We start from the raw sequence: 18415 nt of genomic DNA, 5'->3' as shown, positions 1-18415 counted from the left end.
GGGACTGGGTTTAAGGCTGGCTGTTGCAAGCAAATATGGTTCTATTTCATAGCTTCAACAATCTCCTCTTTCTGTTGGCTTTTTTTGTTAAAACACAGTAAAAAATATAAAATGTTGCACCAGTAAATACTTTGTAACTCGACAGTGAGCACGAGGTGTATGAAACCAACATGTACAATGTGCAACACCCATAAATAATCCCATCCACCACACAGGTCTAGCACAGTCAGGATCCTGGGGTTGTTTTGATGAATTTAATCGAATCGAGCTTCCCGTTCTCTCAGTAGCCGCGCAACAAATCGCGATTGTCCTTGGAGCGAAGAAAGACCGGAAAAAAGCTTTTATCTTCACCGACGGTGACAATGTGACACTCAATCCAGAGTTTGGACTTTTCCTTACAATGGTGAGTGTGGGGTATTGGTCAAGTGTACCAGACCGTGCTTATTGAGATTTACTCACAAAGTTACATGCATGAAAACTTGTAAGCGGGGTGTATGAAACAGAACACCAAGGTGTATGAAACAGAACACCTGTGTTATAATAACTGTCGTTGCGTTACAAGGCTAAAAAAGACGATTTTTTCAGATAAATCGATAGTGAGTAGAAGCAGCTACAATATTCACAACCAACAAAACTTCCTCCACACAGAACCCTGGCTATGCAGGAAGACAAGAACTTCCAGAAAACTTGAAAATAAACTTCCGTTTGGTAGCGATGATGGTGCCTGACCGTCAGATTATCATGAGAGTGAAACTCGCTTCGTGTGGGTTTGTGGAGAACGTTCAACTTTCAAGGAAATTCTACACATTGTACAAGTTGTGTGAGGAACAACTGACGAAACAGGTAAAATGTTGTGAATGCCCAGAAGATCTCTTTCAGACTTATAATAAACATGGCGGAAGCAAGATTCTGTTACACTTGCCATTCACTAAAGATTCCTGTAGCATTTGAATAACTTCTGACAAGATTTACGTTTAAACTTTTTGCTTTATACACCGTACAATAAACTCCTCAGCAACAACCCTTTTTATACCAGAATGAAATACATAACAGACAAAGAAATAAACAAATAATTTAATACAACAGATATTAAAAAGATATATGGGTCATCAGACTCTTATTTTAATGAAATCTTGTTGCTCCAGGTCCATTACGACTTCGGACTACGAAACATCCTCTCTGTCCTCCGGACTTTGGGAGCAACGAAGAGATCAAGTCCTGGGGACTCAGAGATGAAGATTGTGATGCGGATCCTCCGTGATATGAACCTCTCCAAGCTCGTGGATGAGGATGAACCTCTCTTCTTGTCGCTCATCAATGATCTTTTCCCAGGGATCCAACTTGAGAAGGCTGGTTACCCCAAAATAGAGGCTGCTATTGAGCATCAGGTATGTGGTAGATGGAAGGAGTTCAAACCTCACTTAAGTGACTTATATGTGGTATTGACATAATGGGGGAAATTTGGCTTATATTTTGATGTTTTGCTGTAGGCAGGCAAAAGTCAGGTGTGCTTATCCACACATTGCAATGGCTGTAACATGTCAAATGTTAGAAGCTTATTTTGAGCATCAGGAGTTGGCTTAATGGGTGAATAAGCACAAGACTTTCATTCTGGGATAAATAACAAACCTCACTGTGGGACTTCATATGAAATGAGTTGAATATTAAGAGTATATCCGCACACAATGGCTTTAGAAACTCTGACAGTAACTAAAGGAATATTTTAAAAAACAAACTGTAAAGAATGATTGAATCTCATAGTTTTCCCTTGGATCCAACATTAAACATCTAACTAAGCTATAACTTTCAGGCATTAGAGATGGGATTAGTGTACCACCCACCATGGGTGTTAAAGTTGATCCAGTTATACGAAACACAACGTGTACGCCATGGTATGATGACATTGGGACCAAGTGGAGCGGGGAAAACAGCTTGCATTCATGTTCTTATGAAGGCAATGGCACAGTGTGGAAGGTTAGGATAATAGAACTCAATGTATTATTATCCATAGTATGTTTCAAAAATATTTCTTTTTTCTTTCTATTTCTCGGCCCATTAGGAAGTGAACAAGGAAAATTTGATGAATTATAAAACCAGATCCTTTTGACTCCCATAGACCGTTGTTAATTAATTAAAACACAATCAGGACATTTCAAAATAAAGGTGTCCCATCTTCCCCACCCTACTAAAACCAATATTTTTCCATTGTTTGTTGATTTTATAGCGATCAATTGCTACAATTTTAAACTAAAACTGTTTTATTTATTTTATCTTTAACGTATTATTACGACTGTCGTTTTACTGTTACTTCCATTATCTTTGCTATGTTAATTAAATAGAATCTTTGTTACTACTATCCAAGAGATAAATAAAACACTATATATTGTTTAAAATCATATGTTTTTTATGTGGTATGTAACCGATAAAGGGACAAATAAAACATGTACTCGGATATATTATAAGTTTATATTGTTTCTATGGAATATTAATATGATATCTATGTAGTCCTCACCGTGAGATGCGAATGAACCCAAAAGCGATCACAGCGTCCCAGATGTTTGGATCGTTGGATGTCGCAACCAATGATTGGACAGATGGGATATTCTCAACTCTGTGGAGAAGAACACATAAAGCTAAGAAGGTTTGTAGGTTGTGGGGTGTACCGTCTGTACTGCATGATTTAGTAGTTTGGCAATGTAGCTATGGCGTACTTGGTATTCACACTAAGCAATATATATATAATATCCTACATTATAACAACACACAGGGTGAAAATGTATGGTTGGTCCTTGATGGGCCAGTTGATGCGATTTGGATCGAGAACCTTAACTCAGTGTTGGATGATAACAAGACCCTCACCCTCGCTAACGGGGATCGGATACCGATGGCTCCAAATTGTAAAATCATATTCGAACCTCACAATATTGATAATGCATCACCTGCTACAGTGTCTAGGAATGGTGGGTTAATGTTTTTTGTTATGCAAGGTATTTAGTGGAGTGACGGGCCATTTGTGACCGGCATGTCAGGCTCCCTCACTTATCGCACCATTATATAATAGGGGACTTAAGGAACACATGAAACGTGGGATGCAGATATATTACCATAACACAGGATTCCACCATCTAGACCCCATCTTGGGTCCTCCGACAAGGACCCCAGCCATGTATAATAGAATCTTTATTATTAAATGTCTATAAACTGTCTCAGTGGGGTCTAGATGGTAGCACCCTAGGTGTTAGGGTAATAGACCTACATCCCAGGTCCCAGGTGTGCCCTCACTTGTATGTTGGTTTCCACATGATTTACACCAACAAATACTTAAATAATCCAACCACTTACCACAGGTATGGTGTATATGAGTTCCTCCATATTGAATTGGAATCCAATATTAACAGCTTGGTTGAAAGGCAAACCAACTGTTATGTTCGAGGTTTTAATGCCGGCATTTGAAGGACCTTTTGTTGGTAAGTCTTGTGTGTTGGTGGTACTTGGTTCAAACCCCACTGTGGGAATATAATGCTTAAAAATATGGTTTTTATTGGGAAAATATAAGTGTATAAATAATAAAGTTAATATCTCGGTTTAGGCAAGACATAAACGTTACTAACCTATTAAAATTATAGAACAATTTTAATTGCACCAGTATCTTGACTATGGGCATGAGAATAACTTTTAGATTTTAGACATCACTATACCCATATAGACAAAGATATTAAACACCTATATTTGCCCTACACAAAATAACACATACATTACATTCCCACAGCATTATACAGATATGTGGAGAATAGCTTAGTGGCCAAGATGAGTGTATTGGAATGTATGTACGTTCAACAGATGCTACTTATAATGCAAGGGTTACTACCAGATACAGATGAAGGGAAAACTATGGAAAAAACTCATCTAGAAAGGTGAAACTTGGTATAGGCTGTATTTGACTGTTGCCGCACATTGTATTGGATTTATACATTGGTGAAATAGTCAAATCAGTTTCTAAATAATGTGCGATCATGTATGAAATATTTCTGGCAAATTATTAGCATACAGATATTTCTGTACGCTAATACAGATTATTAGCTCTGTAGTAGTGTACATACACTAATCCTCAATCATATTTATTTTATAGGTTGTTTGTGTTCTGCATGATGTGGTCACTAGGGGCGCTGTTAGAACTTCCCGATCGCGAAAAAATGGAAGAATTTCTTTATAAATATAAAAAGGATAACGGAGTTCTCAACCTGCCCAACCTTAAACCAGGTATTTGTCCTTTATATACTAACTTAAGTGGCGCCTGTATCTCACAGAAAGGTTACAGGTTCGAGGTTTATTGGTACTACTATTGTAATGCCAGTATTTGTCCTTTGGGACACGGTTAATAACGGACACGTTATTTTAATAACGGTAATTACTCCAACCCAGTGGTCCCTTGGTTATCCAAATTATCGGCCATACAGATAAACACAGGCACAAGATGTAGGAAACAGAACATGGTGTTATAATGAGCATGGTAAATTTGTTACATTCATCCATTATTTCACATTTGTGCAATGTCCACTGTAGAAATGACATTTTAAACTACCAGTGATGCCCAAATTACAGGTGCTGGTGAAAATATGTTTGAATACCTTGTGTCTGAGTCTGGTGAATGGCAGCACTGGTCAGATCATGTCACAACTTATGATTATCCGAGTGATTCAACACCTGAGTACCTTTCAATACTTGTTCCTAATGTTGATAATGTGAGGATGGATTACCTCATGCATACTGTCATGAAACAGGTTTGTGATGTCATCAAGCACATTGTGACGTCAATAAAGTGTCTGTGGATATACAGAATGGTTACTTACAAATCACTTGAACAACACTTATTAAAGCTGCACAAAAAGGGTTAAGTGGTAGCACCCAGGTTGTTGGGTTAAGGGACCTAGACCTCACTGCATATCTTACCTTTATAGATTCTATATTATTGAGTGTCTAAAAACTGCCTCAGTGGGGTCTAGACGGGGGTACCTCACTGAAGACCTCACTTTTATACAATATTTATTGTTCCAGGAAAAAGCCGTCTTATTGATTGGTGAACAAGGCACAGCTAAGACAGTGATAGTGAAGGGTTATATGAATACGAGATACAACATAGAGGTCCATGCCACCAAGGCTGTCAACTTCTCATCAGCTACAACTCCTCTTATGTTTCAAGTAAGTTAAACCCAATTCAAGTACCACCGGAGTAACACATGTTTTCAATTGTTTTGTGAGAACTGTGAACATTTTGTGAGAACTGTTTGTGAGAACTTGCATTAATGTCTTCAAGTGTTTAAACTTCATTTTTAATCATGTCTGCTTATCCACACACTGCAATAACTTCAGCAACTTGACTGTGGGCATGGGAGTGGCAACCATGGATAAATCTTTTTTATGTGAGTGAACCAGAGTTGGCCTCTTAATTACCCTGACATTTTATTAATGGGTGAGGTCCTACAGTGAGAGATGCCAATGGGAACTGAGATTTAAGCCATGCATAAGTCACTCAAGTTCCCCCTTATATTCAACAGCGAACCATTGAGAGTTATGTTGACAAGCGTGTTGGTACAACATATGGACCTCCTGCTGGCAAGAAAATGACAATGTTTATTGATGACATAAACATGCCTGTTATTAATGAATGGGGGGATCAAATAACAAACGAGATTGTTCGACAATTGATGGGAAACAAGGGATATTATAAGTAAGATGTTTGTACACATATGTAGTGGCAATGTGGCATAGAATATTATTAATAAATGTTTGTATATATATTAAGAGGCACCTTACCGTATTTGGTATGGTGGGCAGGCCAACCCTGTTTTTTTTGTAGAAATAATAAAAAGCAATCAGCCAATATGCATTTTCGTTGGTTGTTTCTAGTTGCATTGTATTAATTTTAGTTTAAAAAGAACATGACGGCATGTTTCTGAAACATTTTGATCAGTTTGAAGTATGTTTGTGAAACCATACAACAGAGTTGGCTAAGCTCTTTCAATTAAGTTTATTTTTTTCACTTCCAGTTTAGAGAAACCAGGCGACTTCACAAACATAGTAGACATCCAGTTTGTGGCAGCCATGATACAACCTGGGGGTGGAAGGAATGATATTCCACAACGATTGAAGCGACAATTCACAATATTCAACAGTTGTTTGCCTTCAAACTCATCCATTGATAAAATATTTAAGACCATTGGGTGCGGCCATTTCTGTGAGGTGGGTTGTATGGGGGTTGGAGGTAAGGGTAAAAGATAGAAGCGTTCCGGTTCACTGCTGACTTTCCAATCAACTTAATAGTGTTACTACTGTTGCAATTGAGTAATGGGGTAATAGACCTACATCCCAGGTGCCTCACTGAAGACCTCACCCTTATAGAATAGAATCTCTATTATTGAGTGTCTATAAACTGCCTCAGTAGGGTCTAGATGGTAGCATCCTGGGTGTTGGGGTAGACCTTTATATGACAATAACCCAACCATCCTAACAGCCCCGCGGGTTCAACCAGGAAGTATGTTCGTTGATTCCCATGCTCGTTACTGCCACCCGGAGGTTATGGCAAGCAGTGAAGGGGAAGATGCTTCCAACCCCGGCAAAGTTTCATTACGTCTTCAACTTAAGAGATCTCAGCAGGATATGGCAGGTTGGGGTTTCTTATGATAAGTATTAAGGTGATACCCATACCCAGTGCTCCTACAAACAGACCAACACTCTGTAAGTGACAGGATATATATTTTATTTCTCCCAACACACACACAGTTAACCCTCATAGAATAGACTATAATTACATAAAGGAGACAATGACCTCACAACACAAAGATAAAGAAGTTACATTAATTCCACCAGCTCTGCATCACATATAGTAAGGTGGGGAGAAGACGGGACACCTTTCGCACATAATGATGTGAAAAAATAGAATGAGTAAGGTGTCCCATCTTCCCCTACTTTACTATACTTTCTCCACAGGGCATGCTGACAATTGAAAGTGAAGTTACAACTTCTATACAAGTAGTCATGCTGCTATGGAAGCACGAGTGCACGCGTGTCATTGCTGATAGATTTGTTGGACCACAGGATGAAGCTTGGTTTCATAAAGCAATGAAACAGGTACCAATGTGATGTCATAATATATCTTGGTCAGTATAGTATCATTATTATTGTAATTATTTTGTCCCCCCAAAGACCTCCATTATTCCTCTTATTTCATGAGTTATTTCATAGTCTATTATAAAACAATCATCATGTATTGGCATGCAAGGAAGATAGCATTTCCCACTCCAATTCCAAATATTCTCTCTATGTTGAATATATTTTTTCTATGGTAGGTTGTAATAGAAGAAGTAGGGCAAGACATGGCAGCTCATGTAGCAGAGGAACCTTTCTTTGTCAACTTCCTACGCGATGCTCCTGAAGCTACAGGTGAGTGGTAGCGGTGGTGGGTTCAAGGCTCACCCATGGTAGTACTCTCTGCTTGGTTGAAAGGTTTGTTTTCTTTGACAAAGCGGTCAATTATCATTGTTTGTTTTGATGTAACTAAAAACCATTAGTGAACTCGTGTATTAAGCCCCTTTTGGTTTACCAACCTGAGGATAAACACGAAAGTATCATAAGTTGACAGTAAGCGTGAGATATATGAAAACACCGAAATATTTCACAACACTCATGTAATAAACCCTCCAATTTAATAGTAAAAGCCACCATGTATGAAATGCAGCACTCATGTATTAAACAGTGGGGTGTATAAATGTATGAATACCCCATGTATGTTTTACAACACCTGTGTATAAAACATGGCTTCCTGATGAAGCAAAAATCACCCTTATGACATCACAGGAGAGGAAGATGATGATGCGGGGTTCGAGGCTCCTAAGATTTACGAACCAATCGAATCATTGGAACAACTTGGTGGAAGATTGGAAGTGTTTCAAGCTTCATATAATGAGTTGATACGAGGAGCTTCCATGGACCTTGTGTTCTTTAGGGTGGGTTGGGTGTATAGGCGTAACTGGTGGGGTGGCTGGGTGGGCAGGTTTACCCTGGGACGTTTGCCACTAAATAAATACCACTCCATTTTATATGGGTGAGGTCCTACGCTAAGGCACGCTTTGGAACCTGGATTTATGACAGAGTTGGCTCATTACCTTTTAATTCACACCGTTTAACATATATCTGTGTCAATGCAAAATATAGTTACACTGTTGGTTAAGGGTTGCTGGCAATAATTTGACACACAACCACGGCATCATGACATACCACAGTAATTTCCATATATCAACAGGACGCTATGATCCACTTATTGAAGATATCTCGCATACTGAACACCTCACGTGGAAATGCACTCCTTGTAGGTGTGGGGGGGTCAGGAAAGCAATCTCTTACAAGGCTGGCTTCATTTATTGCCGGGTTTAAGACTTTTCAAATCACATTAACCAGGTAATTGTCCTCGGGCTGGGACTTGAATAGCTTTTCATTGTGGATAGTGTGCCTAGGCAAGAGGTTACCGGTTCAAGGCTCGAAGCCGCCACTATTGTAAAACTGTATGGGTAAAAGACACTTGGTAATTCCTCCAACCCGGTGACTAATCCATGGTTGCCACTCCCATGCCCACAGTCGAGCTGCTGAAGCTATTGCAGTGTGTGGATAAGCAGACATGACTTTTGGTTGGTTTGGTCATTTATATCCTCGTGGGTGGGAACTTGAGTGACTTATCCATGGTTGCCACTCCCATGCCCACAGTCGAGTTGCTGAAGCTATTGCAGTGTGTGGATAAGCAGACATGACTCTTGGTTGGTTTGGTCATTTATATCCTCGTGGGTGGGAACTTGAGTGACTTATCCATGGTTGCCACTCCCAAGCCCACAGTCAAGTTGCTGAAGCTATTGCAGTGTGTGGATAAGCAGACATGACTTTTGGTTGGTTTGGTCATTTATATCCTCGTGGGTGGGAACTTGAGTGACTTATCCATGGTTGCCACTCCTATGCCCACAGTCGAGTTGCTATTACAGTATGTGGAGAAGCAGTTACTTAACTATATTACAACACAGATCATATGGAGTCAGTAACTTGATGGATGATTTAAAAGTTTTGTACCGAACGGCGGGGCAGGAGGGACATGGGATAACTTTCATTTTCACCGACAACGAAATAAAAGATGAAGCGTTTCTAGAATATCTTAACAATGTGTTGGCTTCTGGTGAGGTATGATGTCACAATGTGGTTTGTAAACAAGAATGAATGAATGATATCATTTATTCCCGCGTAGAGAGAGACAGCAGTCGTTATAACACAATTGTGCCATTTCCTAAATTTAGTGCCACTAATGTAACTTCGTGTGGCCACCTATGGGTTTTATTACCCCTTGTGTTGGAGTAATAGGCCAACTTCCAGGTTCCATTATGAATCCAACATGCTGTAGAACCTCACCCTCATAGAATAGACACGTATAATCACACTACTAACCTTGTAAGCTCCTATTTATCATGCGAGATATTTCCACCCCCAGGTATCCAACTTATTTGCACGAGACGAGATAGATGAGATAACCCAGGAACTTGTGCCAGTGATGAAGAAAGAATATCCAAGGCGGCCCCCTACCAATGAAAATCTTTACGACTACTTTTTATCAAGAGTTAAAAGCAACTTACATGTGGTCTTGTGTTTTTCACCAGTGAGTAAAACGAAAAGATATCCTCTAGAATAAAAGTTTCACTATGTTTCTACTATTGTGGGTATATGTGGCCTTGGGAAAGACCCTTAATTAGAGTTGCTCCAGTTAGTAGGACAATTGTAACTAAGTTACTTTACATTTATTAGTCATGTATACCTTACTCAATAATATATAAAAGCAAAGTCACAACATCAAAGTAGGCTACTAGTCGTTGTCTGCATTTACATGAAGCAATAAATTTACAATATTTACATTTCATCGTTCATCGCATCCTTAGGTTGGTGAGAAGTTTCGATCGCGTTCCATGAAGTTCCCGGGTTTGATCTCTGGTTGCACGATCGATTGGTTCGCACGGTGGCCACGCGACGCACTGGTGGCTGTGGCCAGGCATTTTATTTCTAGCTTTGATATCACGTGCACCCCTGAAGTGAAGCAGAGTTTGTATGGAGTAATGGGGGCCTTTCAGGTGGGTGTGCTTGACAGTGAGCATGAGGTGTATGGGTCTGTGGGCATCAGGTGCTTTTTCTGGCTGTAAAATCTTAACAACTAAAACTGCTTTTAAACCTTTAAATTAAGCATGAAGTGTATGAAGCCATCATGTATGGTGTGTAACACTCATATACTAAACCCCTTGGTTTCCCGCACCGCATACTGGTGTATAATACAACACCAAAAACCTTAACACAAGCATGAGTATATATAATGACACACAATATACAACATACATATGAATCTCCCACAGGACTTGGTAGCTGAGGCTTGCACCGATTACTTTGAAAGATTCCGACGACAAACTTATGTTACACCCAAGTCGTATCTTTCATTTCTCAACAGCTACAAGTCAATCTACAAAGAAAAGTTGGATTTGATTGGAAACCTCGCTCATAGAATGAATACAGGTGTGGTAATGTGGGTGGGGAGGGTATAGTGTTGGTTTGGTCATTTATATCCTCGTGGATGGGAAGTTGAGTGACGTATCCATGGTAGCCACTCCCATGCCCACAGTCGAGTTGCTAAAGCTATTGCAGTGTGTGGATAAGCAGACATGACTTTTGGTTGGTTTGGTCATTTATATCCTCGTGGGTGGGAACTTGAGTGACTTATCCATGGTTGCCACTCCCATGCCCACAGTCGAGTTGCTAAAGCTATTGCAGTGTGTGGATAGACAGATATAACCTTAATTTTACTTAGTACAACGTAAATAACAAAGGGGGCATACCAACGAAAGATCACAAACTTCTTTTTTAGTTTCAGAGGCTACTTATTTTCATAAAACTTTGGTGTTACCTTTAGATTACAATTAAGCATCTCTGCCTATATATGCAAAAAGTGATTTTTTGTTGGTACGCAATAAAAATAACCTTGTTGTTCCAGGTCTCAACAAACTGATTGAAGCCACACAGTCGGTGAATGAATTATCAAAGGAACTTGTTGAGAAGGAGAAGGAGCTGGTGGTGGCTTCAAAGAAAGCCGATGATGTGTTAGCTGAGGTCACAGTATCTGCTCAAGCTGCAGAGAAAGTTAAAAGTAAAGTAAGTAGCCGTGTTGACTTATTGTTGGTTCTCACAGTCACAGAGAAATAATAAGTTATAGTTAAGATAATTACACCATCTAATAGGAAGTATTGTACTTATTGGGGTAATAGGCCAATCTTGGCCTAAATCCTAGGACTCATGGGGTGCCATGCTGCGGGACCTCACCCTCATAAAGTTGAATTGTACTTTCAATCAGTTACTTCTAGTACCAGGCATGTAAATTAGTTTTTGTTTATACTACCGTATTGAAAGGGTAATTTTATTCCAACGTTTAGTTTGCCATACTAAAAAACATGTTTACATACTGAAGAAGTCACAACAGACTATTGTACCTTTAATTAAATTGACCTAATCTAAATGTAAAACAAGTTACATTAATATGACTACAGGTCCAGACAGTAAAGGACAAAGCGCAAGGTGTGGCTGATATGATAAATGCCGATAAATCGGTAGCAGAAGAGAAACTGATAGCAGCCAAACCAGCACTTGCGATGGCAGAAGCCGCGTTACAAACCATCAAACCAGCAGATATTGCTACCGTAAGAAAGCTAGGGAAACCCCCTCACCTGATAATGAGGATCATGGATTGCGTGTTACTTCTTATGAGGGTAAGTGCTGGAATAAAATTGTAATATTATGTTATATAAAAATATTTTTTTATTTTGGTGGAATATAAATATGTTATTCAGGCATACTGTAAATACAGACTTTTTGCTCTTCTGGTAAAAAAAAAATATTTGCCATTTGACAAGACTCAATCAAAATATGTAACAACAAAATAATTTGTTAAATTTTTATAAAATCTTACTGCACGCCATGCATGTCAAGCCACTTGTGTGAAAAAGTATTGAATGAACATTAGATTTCAATCAAACTTTGATTGTCCGGCGCCGTGGTTAGCGTGCCTGCCTCTAACCCAGAGGTAATGGGTTCAAGGCTCGTCGCTGCTACCATTGTGGGCGTATGTGTCCTTGGGCAAGACACTTATCGGGAATTGCTCCAACCCAGTGGTCACTAATGGGTTGTCCAAATTATCAGCCATACATAAAAATGAAAAAAAAATCCAAAAAAATAAATACCCACAAAGTAACAAACATGGTAACTCGTAAGCTGGCGCGAGGTGCACACCCGTGTTATAACGACTGTCGTTTTCCGGCCACGCGAGGATAAAGTAAGTTACATTCATTCATTATTTCAGAGAAAAATCAACAAAATTGAGCAAGACCCAGAAAGACCTTGTGTGAAGCCATCATGGGCTGAAGCTTTGAAACTTATGAATGATTCAAAGTTTCTTACAATGTTACTTGAGTTTCCTAAGGTCGGTGTAGTAACAGATGTTGAAACCTATGTCTTAGTACAGTAGATGGTAAATGCAACTGCTGTGAGAAATAGGCTTAACACCCCTTGTCCAACTGTAAATAATTCTGTGAATCTGGTTCTGAATTTAAACGATTCTTGTTACGAAATAACAGTCAGGATCAAGGGCTACGAAATAGTTAACAGACAAAAATCTTTGCTTCTTAGCAGTCTGTATTGCTTCTTTTGCAAAGACTAATGATTCCACCTTAGATATAATGTATTCTAACATATACATGATGAACTTATTATACATTATAATATATACATATTCCACTTTGGATGAAGTGTATTATAGACTATATATGTTTGATGTAGATGAAATGTATATCTAAATCTTATAATACATCTCTAATCTTTGGTGTAACCCCAGGACTCGATAACTGGTGAGATGGTTGATCTATTGGAACCGTATCTCAACCAGGAAGATTATACGTTTGAATCCGCCAAGAAAGTTTGTGGCAACGTAGCTGGGTTGTTATCATGGACGGAAGCTATGGCTACTTTCTATGCTATTAATAGAGAAGTGTTGCCGCTCAAGGTTTGTGTAAAAGGTGTAAGCTTGAGGTGTATGGGTGGTGGTTTTGGCATGGAAACACTGGATTATTGTAGTGTATGGTTAGGCTTGGCAGTTTTGCTTGAAATAACACCAACATTTGAAGGCATGTTATGTTTTAGCATCCCAGTATACAGTTTCAATAGCTTTAACCCTTGTATTATGTGTTTATACAAGAAGCAGAGCCACAGTATATTGCATTCACCACAATAATCAATGAGGTTCCTTATGTTTAACAACTATAAATGTAACTTCATTTTTACAATGCTTGTTAGTGGTTGGAACTCAGTGTCTACCAACTCAAACCTCTGTAATCCTCGATTGTTGTTGCAGGCCAACCTTGTGGTACAAGAGCGCCGACTAGCGGTTGCCATGGGTGACCTGGCGGAAGCACAAGCAATATTGGACGAGAAGCAATCAGAGTTAGATGCCGTGCAAGCTGTGTATGATAATGCAATGAAGTCTAAGCAGGTAAGCATGAGTGGTTAGTTTTCATTTATATCCTCGTGGGTGGGAGCTTGAGTGACTTATCCATAGTTACCACTCCCACAAACTAAATAAAAAATACAATAAAAGTAAAAAACAAGATTGAAATCCCAATGTACAACCATGAGTGTTTTACACTCTTATATCCACAGTCTAGTTGTTAAATCTCCTTTTTATTATGACATCACAGGACCTGATTGATGATGCAGAGGCATGTAAACAAAAGATGAATAATGCTAAGGCTCTGATTGGTGGGTTGGGTGGGGAGAAAATAAGATGGACAGAAGCAAGCAGGAGATTCCAACAGGTTACCATTTATTTTCCTTGTTTATTGTGATCAATACTGGCATCGTGAATTAGTGGTTGGAGCTCTAATGTTGTAAGCAGATGATGTTGTAGGAAGGTTTCTATTTTGTTTGTTTAGTTTTCCGATAAATATTAAATAAACTGGGGCCATGGCTCAGTGGATAACGTGCTTGCACAGTAATAAAAGGATACTGGGTTTGAAACCTAAGGCTGCCACCACTGTAGACATATGGAAGTCTAGGTTGTTCAAATTGTTGGCCATTCATTAACTGCAATGAAGTTACACATGTGGTAACTTGTATGGTCCCTGAGATGCATACAGATGATTAACTCACAACACCCCACAAATAGGAGATCAACAGATTAGTTGGTGATGTACTTCTCTGCTGCGGATTCCTCTCTTACTCTGGACCTTTCAAACAAGAGTTTCGTCTTCTTCTCATTGGAAGTTGGAAGAAAGAAATGAGGAAAAATAAAATCCCTTTTAATGAGGTTAGTTGTAAAAGTTGTTGCTTAAATGCATGAAACCTTGGGTGGCAGGATATGCAGCCAGACCCTAGAATTTATGCAGTACATTAATCAGTAAATTACGGCCAATATGATGGGATTTATTTCACAAATTGTGCGTATCACTAGTATTTATAAAAGTTTGATGACCATTGCACGAACGTGTATAGGGTTCGGCATTAGGTTTGATTGTTGGCATAATTAAATTTATCACGATAGCAAACTCACACTTAAGCTTCGAGCTTCTACCTAAAACGAACATCTTTTGCAGAGTTTAGACGTCACATCAATGCTGGTAGATTCAAATACAATAAATGAATGGAATCTACAGGTAAGTTTCAACATATGTATTATACAATGTTGCGTCATAAATACTTTGAATGGTCATTATATTTTACATGCATGAAGTCCTACAACATGCTAAGATATCTGGAAAACACTTTAAAATACGGCAATCTTTTATACTTTGATATAGGCCACGCAAAGTGCGTTGCAAAGTGTTGTGTGACTTGTGTCAAAGCAGTTTATATCTAAAGTAGAGCAACACGATATTAATAACACAGTGGTTCTACCACAAAGGGATTACCAAGTGATGGATTGTCAGTTCAAAATGGGATCATCGTCACCAAGGCAGGAAGATATCCTCTGCTTATTGATCCTCAAACACAGGGGAAGAATTGGATCAAAAGAAGAGAAAAAGAAAACAATCTTCAGGTGGTGATACCTCATGCTTATTATCTAATTTGGTTGGTTTGGTCATTTATATTCTTGTAGGTGGGAACTTGAGTGACTTATCCATGGTTGCCACTCCCATACCCACAGTCGAGTTGCTGAAGCTATTGTAGCGAATGTAAAACAGTCAATGACTTAATCTTACCATCCTAGATCACTAGTTTAAACCACAAATACTTCCGAACACATTTGGAAGACTCCCTGTCTCTTGGTCGCCCCCTGCTGGTGGAAGATATTGGGGAGGAAATAGATCCCGTCCTTGACAATGTGCTCGAGAAAAACTTCATCAAATCGGGATCAACATTCAAGGTGGGAGTCGTTTTGGTGTTGAAATTGGTTGTCCTTGTAATTTGGAAGGCACACCTAAGACCTGGGATGTAGGTATATTGCCCCAACACCCAGGGTGCTACCTTTTAGACCCACTGAGGTAGTTTATAGACACTCAATAATAGAGATTCTATTCTATAAAGGTGAGGTCTTCAGTGAGACACACCTAAGACCTGGGATGTAGGTCTATTACCCAAACACCCAGGCAACATCTATAGATACATTACCCCAACATGTTGCCAACATCTATACCCACTGAGTCTGCACAAGGTATAACACATGAAATATAACACACCATTCTTCCCAGGTTAAACTTGGTGACAAGGAGGTTGATGTGATGGATGGCTTTGGAATGTTCCTGAGCACCAAGCTAGCCAACCCTGCATACACACCAGAGGTTAGCGCTCGAACGTCAATCGTGGATTTCACCGTCACTATGAAGGGGTTGGAGGATCAACTACTTGCGAGGGTCATTGTTACTGAGAAACAGGTAAGTTCGAGTAGAAGCTGAAGGGTACGAGGTTCAAGGTGCATTGTGGTGGTTGCTTGACCCTTTTAATATGGTACCCGATGGTAACTAACAGATATTAAATTAACCTATTTTAGTAAGAAACAGGGACTTTGGGTTATGGCTGAAGGGTACACGGTTCAAGACCCACTGTGGTAGTTAGCCTGGCTAAAGATGATGACTAATGACAAAGAGTTAAATTAACATTATCATATTTTACTCACAGGAACTTGAAGCTGAAAGGATTGAACTATTGGAGGATGTTACAAAGAATAAACGAAAGATGCAGGAACTTGAAGATAATCTTCTATTTAGATTAACATCAACTGAAGGGTCACTGGTGGAGGATCACAGTCTTATACAAGTTCTACAGGTTTGAAAATGGGTGAACAAAGAGTGTCGTTGTATGCATAGCCGCCTAGATTTCAAAATAAACGAAGAGGCGGTATTTTATAACGTAGACTCTGTAGCGCAAAGAGGAGTAACATGAAATACACCGTACTACGACTTGTTTAGCTTTGATTGTGCACAACTTATATGACAATGGTGGTTGTTGATGTAGGTTAAGATATGATTGTTGTGGTGAGAAGGATGTCCAGGTGCTCGCTTTGGTAGGGGAATATTTCTTTAGGAAAGACCCGGCGATTGCTCCAACCCAGTTCACTACTGGGTTGTTCAAATTATCAGCCATACAGAAAAACAATCACTTAAAAAAGTTATCCCATTAACTTTACACCTATGCACAACAGGTCACAAAAACTACAGCAGAGGAAGTCAGTGAGAAGTTGACGGTGGCTGAAGAGACAGAACAGAAGATAAGCACGGCAAGGGAGGAGTATCGACCAGTTGCAAGTAGAGGTTCAATCCTTTACTTTCTAATTACTGAGATGTCATTGGTGAATGTGATGTATCAAACGTCACTGGCTCAGTTCTTACAAGTGTTTGACCACAGCATTCAAAGGTTGGTGCGTGTAGTAAGCTTAAAAGTTGGTGCTGTCTAAATGACAAAGTGACTGAGTATGTTAGTTATAGAATGTATCAAACACCTGGGCCCTTACGCTTTAGTTCTTAAGAATTACCACCAATGTTATGTGGAGGCAACAGAAAACGTTCTTGGCAAAATTCTGTAGAAAAATTGTACCACACAAACTTGATCACTTTTTCTTAAGTACAAATGTACAAGCACAAAACGTTCAACTTAAAATTAAAACAACATAACATATTAATAGTTTTTTTGGTGACACTTACACTGTGTCAAACTGAAAATGAGTTTTTAACTTGTGTTTTCTAAACTTTTACTGTAGAACAGAACCCAGCATGTGTTTGATTCCATTTCCACATTATAATACACAGGTCCTCCAAGTCTCCAATTCCAGCCAAGAGGATTTCCAACATCATTGATTATCTTACCTTTGCTGTGTTCTGCTACACAGCAAGAGGTTTATATGAAGAACACAAGTTCCTTTTCACCCTTCTACTCGCCCTCAAGATTGATATACAAGCAGGGAGGGTTTCAAACACAGAGTTTGATGTTTTGATTAAAGGTGGCATTGTTTTCCTTTTTTACTAAACTATTATAATGTTATATATACATATATGGTGGGGTGAGGGAAGATGGGACACCTCTTCATTCGATTTTCTTGTCCTATTGGGTAGCAAACAAAGAACATTCAAAGAGTTATAAACCGAATCCTCACGACTCCCATAGACCGTTGTTAATAGTTTACAACGCCATCAGGATATTGAGATATATTTGCTAAAGGTGTCCCATCTTTTCCCGACCTACTATACTAAGGTTTTGTTTAAACTTTGGCCACTTTACTTGGGCCACATAATTGCTGTGTTTAACCCACCCAAAGTATTTTTCATGGCATAGTGGTGACATAAATATGGTCCCAGGTGGAGCAGCTTTGGACATGAATTCAGTTGAACCAAAACCCAAGAAATGGATTCTTGATGTGACTTGGTTAAACCTGGTGAGACTTGCACAACTACCACAGTTCAAACAAATAACTTCACAGATATCTTCAAATGACAAGTAATTATCCATCTGTTGTTACAGTAATAGTATATGCAGTGGCAGACAATATAAAGTAAGGGTAGTCCATTCAAGCCAATTTGGTTTCGCTAACCAGTTATTGTATAATTTGCCAGCAATACAAAACAACAGAAACAAACCATCAAAATACTTACCAATGAAGTTACATACATGGTAACTCAGAAAGGGACCACAAAGAGTATAAAACAGAACACTGGTATAATAACGACTGTCTGTCATTGCCCACTCGTGCAATTACAACTGTCATTGTCCCACCACATAAGGATAAATAGTTACATCCAATATTCACTAACCCCAATCACCAACAAAGTTACATACATGGTAACTCATAAGCTGGCATGAGGTGTATAAACTC

At 39.1% G+C, this 18415-nt stretch overlaps 1 protein-coding gene and 1 long non-coding RNA gene across 3 annotated transcripts in view; one reads left to right on the top strand and one right to left on the bottom strand.

Moving 5' to 3' along the window:
- The window catches only part of LOC149727360 (dynein axonemal heavy chain 8-like), a 42537-nt gene that overhangs the window by 18391 nt on the left and 5731 nt on the right, over positions 1 to 18415 (top strand). Inside the window, exons 42-78 of the mRNA XM_089890261.1 lie at positions 216 to 403; positions 649 to 843; positions 1146 to 1388; positions 1811 to 1974; positions 2506 to 2641; positions 2768 to 2960; positions 3348 to 3467; positions 3770 to 3914; positions 4130 to 4260; positions 4603 to 4781; positions 5056 to 5199; positions 5556 to 5728; positions 6048 to 6240; positions 6512 to 6664; positions 6988 to 7128; positions 7347 to 7440; positions 7855 to 8003; positions 8300 to 8454; positions 9066 to 9219; positions 9524 to 9688; positions 9966 to 10154; positions 10431 to 10587; positions 11063 to 11220; positions 11613 to 11831; positions 12422 to 12541; positions 12953 to 13120; positions 13469 to 13606; positions 13812 to 13928; positions 14279 to 14419; positions 14706 to 14765; positions 15014 to 15148; positions 15320 to 15475; positions 15801 to 15983; positions 16228 to 16374; positions 16751 to 16962; positions 17355 to 17545; positions 17901 to 18039. Of these exons, the coding sequence (XP_089746387.1) occupies positions 216 to 403; positions 649 to 843; positions 1146 to 1388; positions 1811 to 1974; positions 2506 to 2641; positions 2768 to 2960; positions 3348 to 3467; positions 3770 to 3914; positions 4130 to 4260; positions 4603 to 4781; positions 5056 to 5199; positions 5556 to 5728; positions 6048 to 6240; positions 6512 to 6664; positions 6988 to 7128; positions 7347 to 7440; positions 7855 to 8003; positions 8300 to 8454; positions 9066 to 9219; positions 9524 to 9688; positions 9966 to 10154; positions 10431 to 10587; positions 11063 to 11220; positions 11613 to 11831; positions 12422 to 12541; positions 12953 to 13120; positions 13469 to 13606; positions 13812 to 13928; positions 14279 to 14419; positions 14706 to 14765; positions 15014 to 15148; positions 15320 to 15475; positions 15801 to 15983; positions 16228 to 16374; positions 16751 to 16962; positions 17355 to 17545; positions 17901 to 18039 (5845 nt within the window). The remainder of the gene's footprint in view (positions 1 to 215; positions 404 to 648; positions 844 to 1145; positions 1389 to 1810; positions 1975 to 2505; positions 2642 to 2767; positions 2961 to 3347; positions 3468 to 3769; positions 3915 to 4129; positions 4261 to 4602; positions 4782 to 5055; positions 5200 to 5555; positions 5729 to 6047; positions 6241 to 6511; positions 6665 to 6987; positions 7129 to 7346; positions 7441 to 7854; positions 8004 to 8299; positions 8455 to 9065; positions 9220 to 9523; positions 9689 to 9965; positions 10155 to 10430; positions 10588 to 11062; positions 11221 to 11612; positions 11832 to 12421; positions 12542 to 12952; positions 13121 to 13468; positions 13607 to 13811; positions 13929 to 14278; positions 14420 to 14705; positions 14766 to 15013; positions 15149 to 15319; positions 15476 to 15800; positions 15984 to 16227; positions 16375 to 16750; positions 16963 to 17354; positions 17546 to 17900; positions 18040 to 18415) is intronic.
- LOC149727361 (uncharacterized) overlaps positions 1 to 18415 on the bottom strand; it is a 38030-nt gene that overhangs the window by 14102 nt on the left and 5513 nt on the right. The window contains exons 3-10 of one of the 2 annotated variants that reach the window (XR_016386230.1): positions 11790 to 11838; positions 11050 to 11197; positions 10414 to 10534; positions 9941 to 10217; positions 9481 to 9611; positions 4629 to 4823; positions 3343 to 3506; positions 2513 to 2611 (exon numbers count right to left, since the gene is read on the bottom strand). This is a non-coding gene — a long non-coding RNA (uncharacterized LOC149727361). The remainder of the gene's footprint in view (positions 1 to 2512; positions 2612 to 3342; positions 3507 to 4628; positions 4824 to 9480; positions 9612 to 9940; positions 10218 to 10413; positions 10535 to 11049; positions 11198 to 11789; positions 11839 to 18415) is intronic. The other variant, XR_016386231.1, reaches the window with a different exon arrangement.

Source organism: Ciona robusta, chromosome 12 (genome assembly GCF_009617815.1).
Source record: "Ciona robusta chromosome 12, ASM961781v2".
NCBI lineage: Eukaryota > Metazoa > Chordata > Ascidiacea > Phlebobranchia > Cionidae > Ciona > Ciona robusta.
Note: the sequence above shows the minus strand (reverse complement) of the source record. Positions and strands in the feature narration are given on the sequence as shown.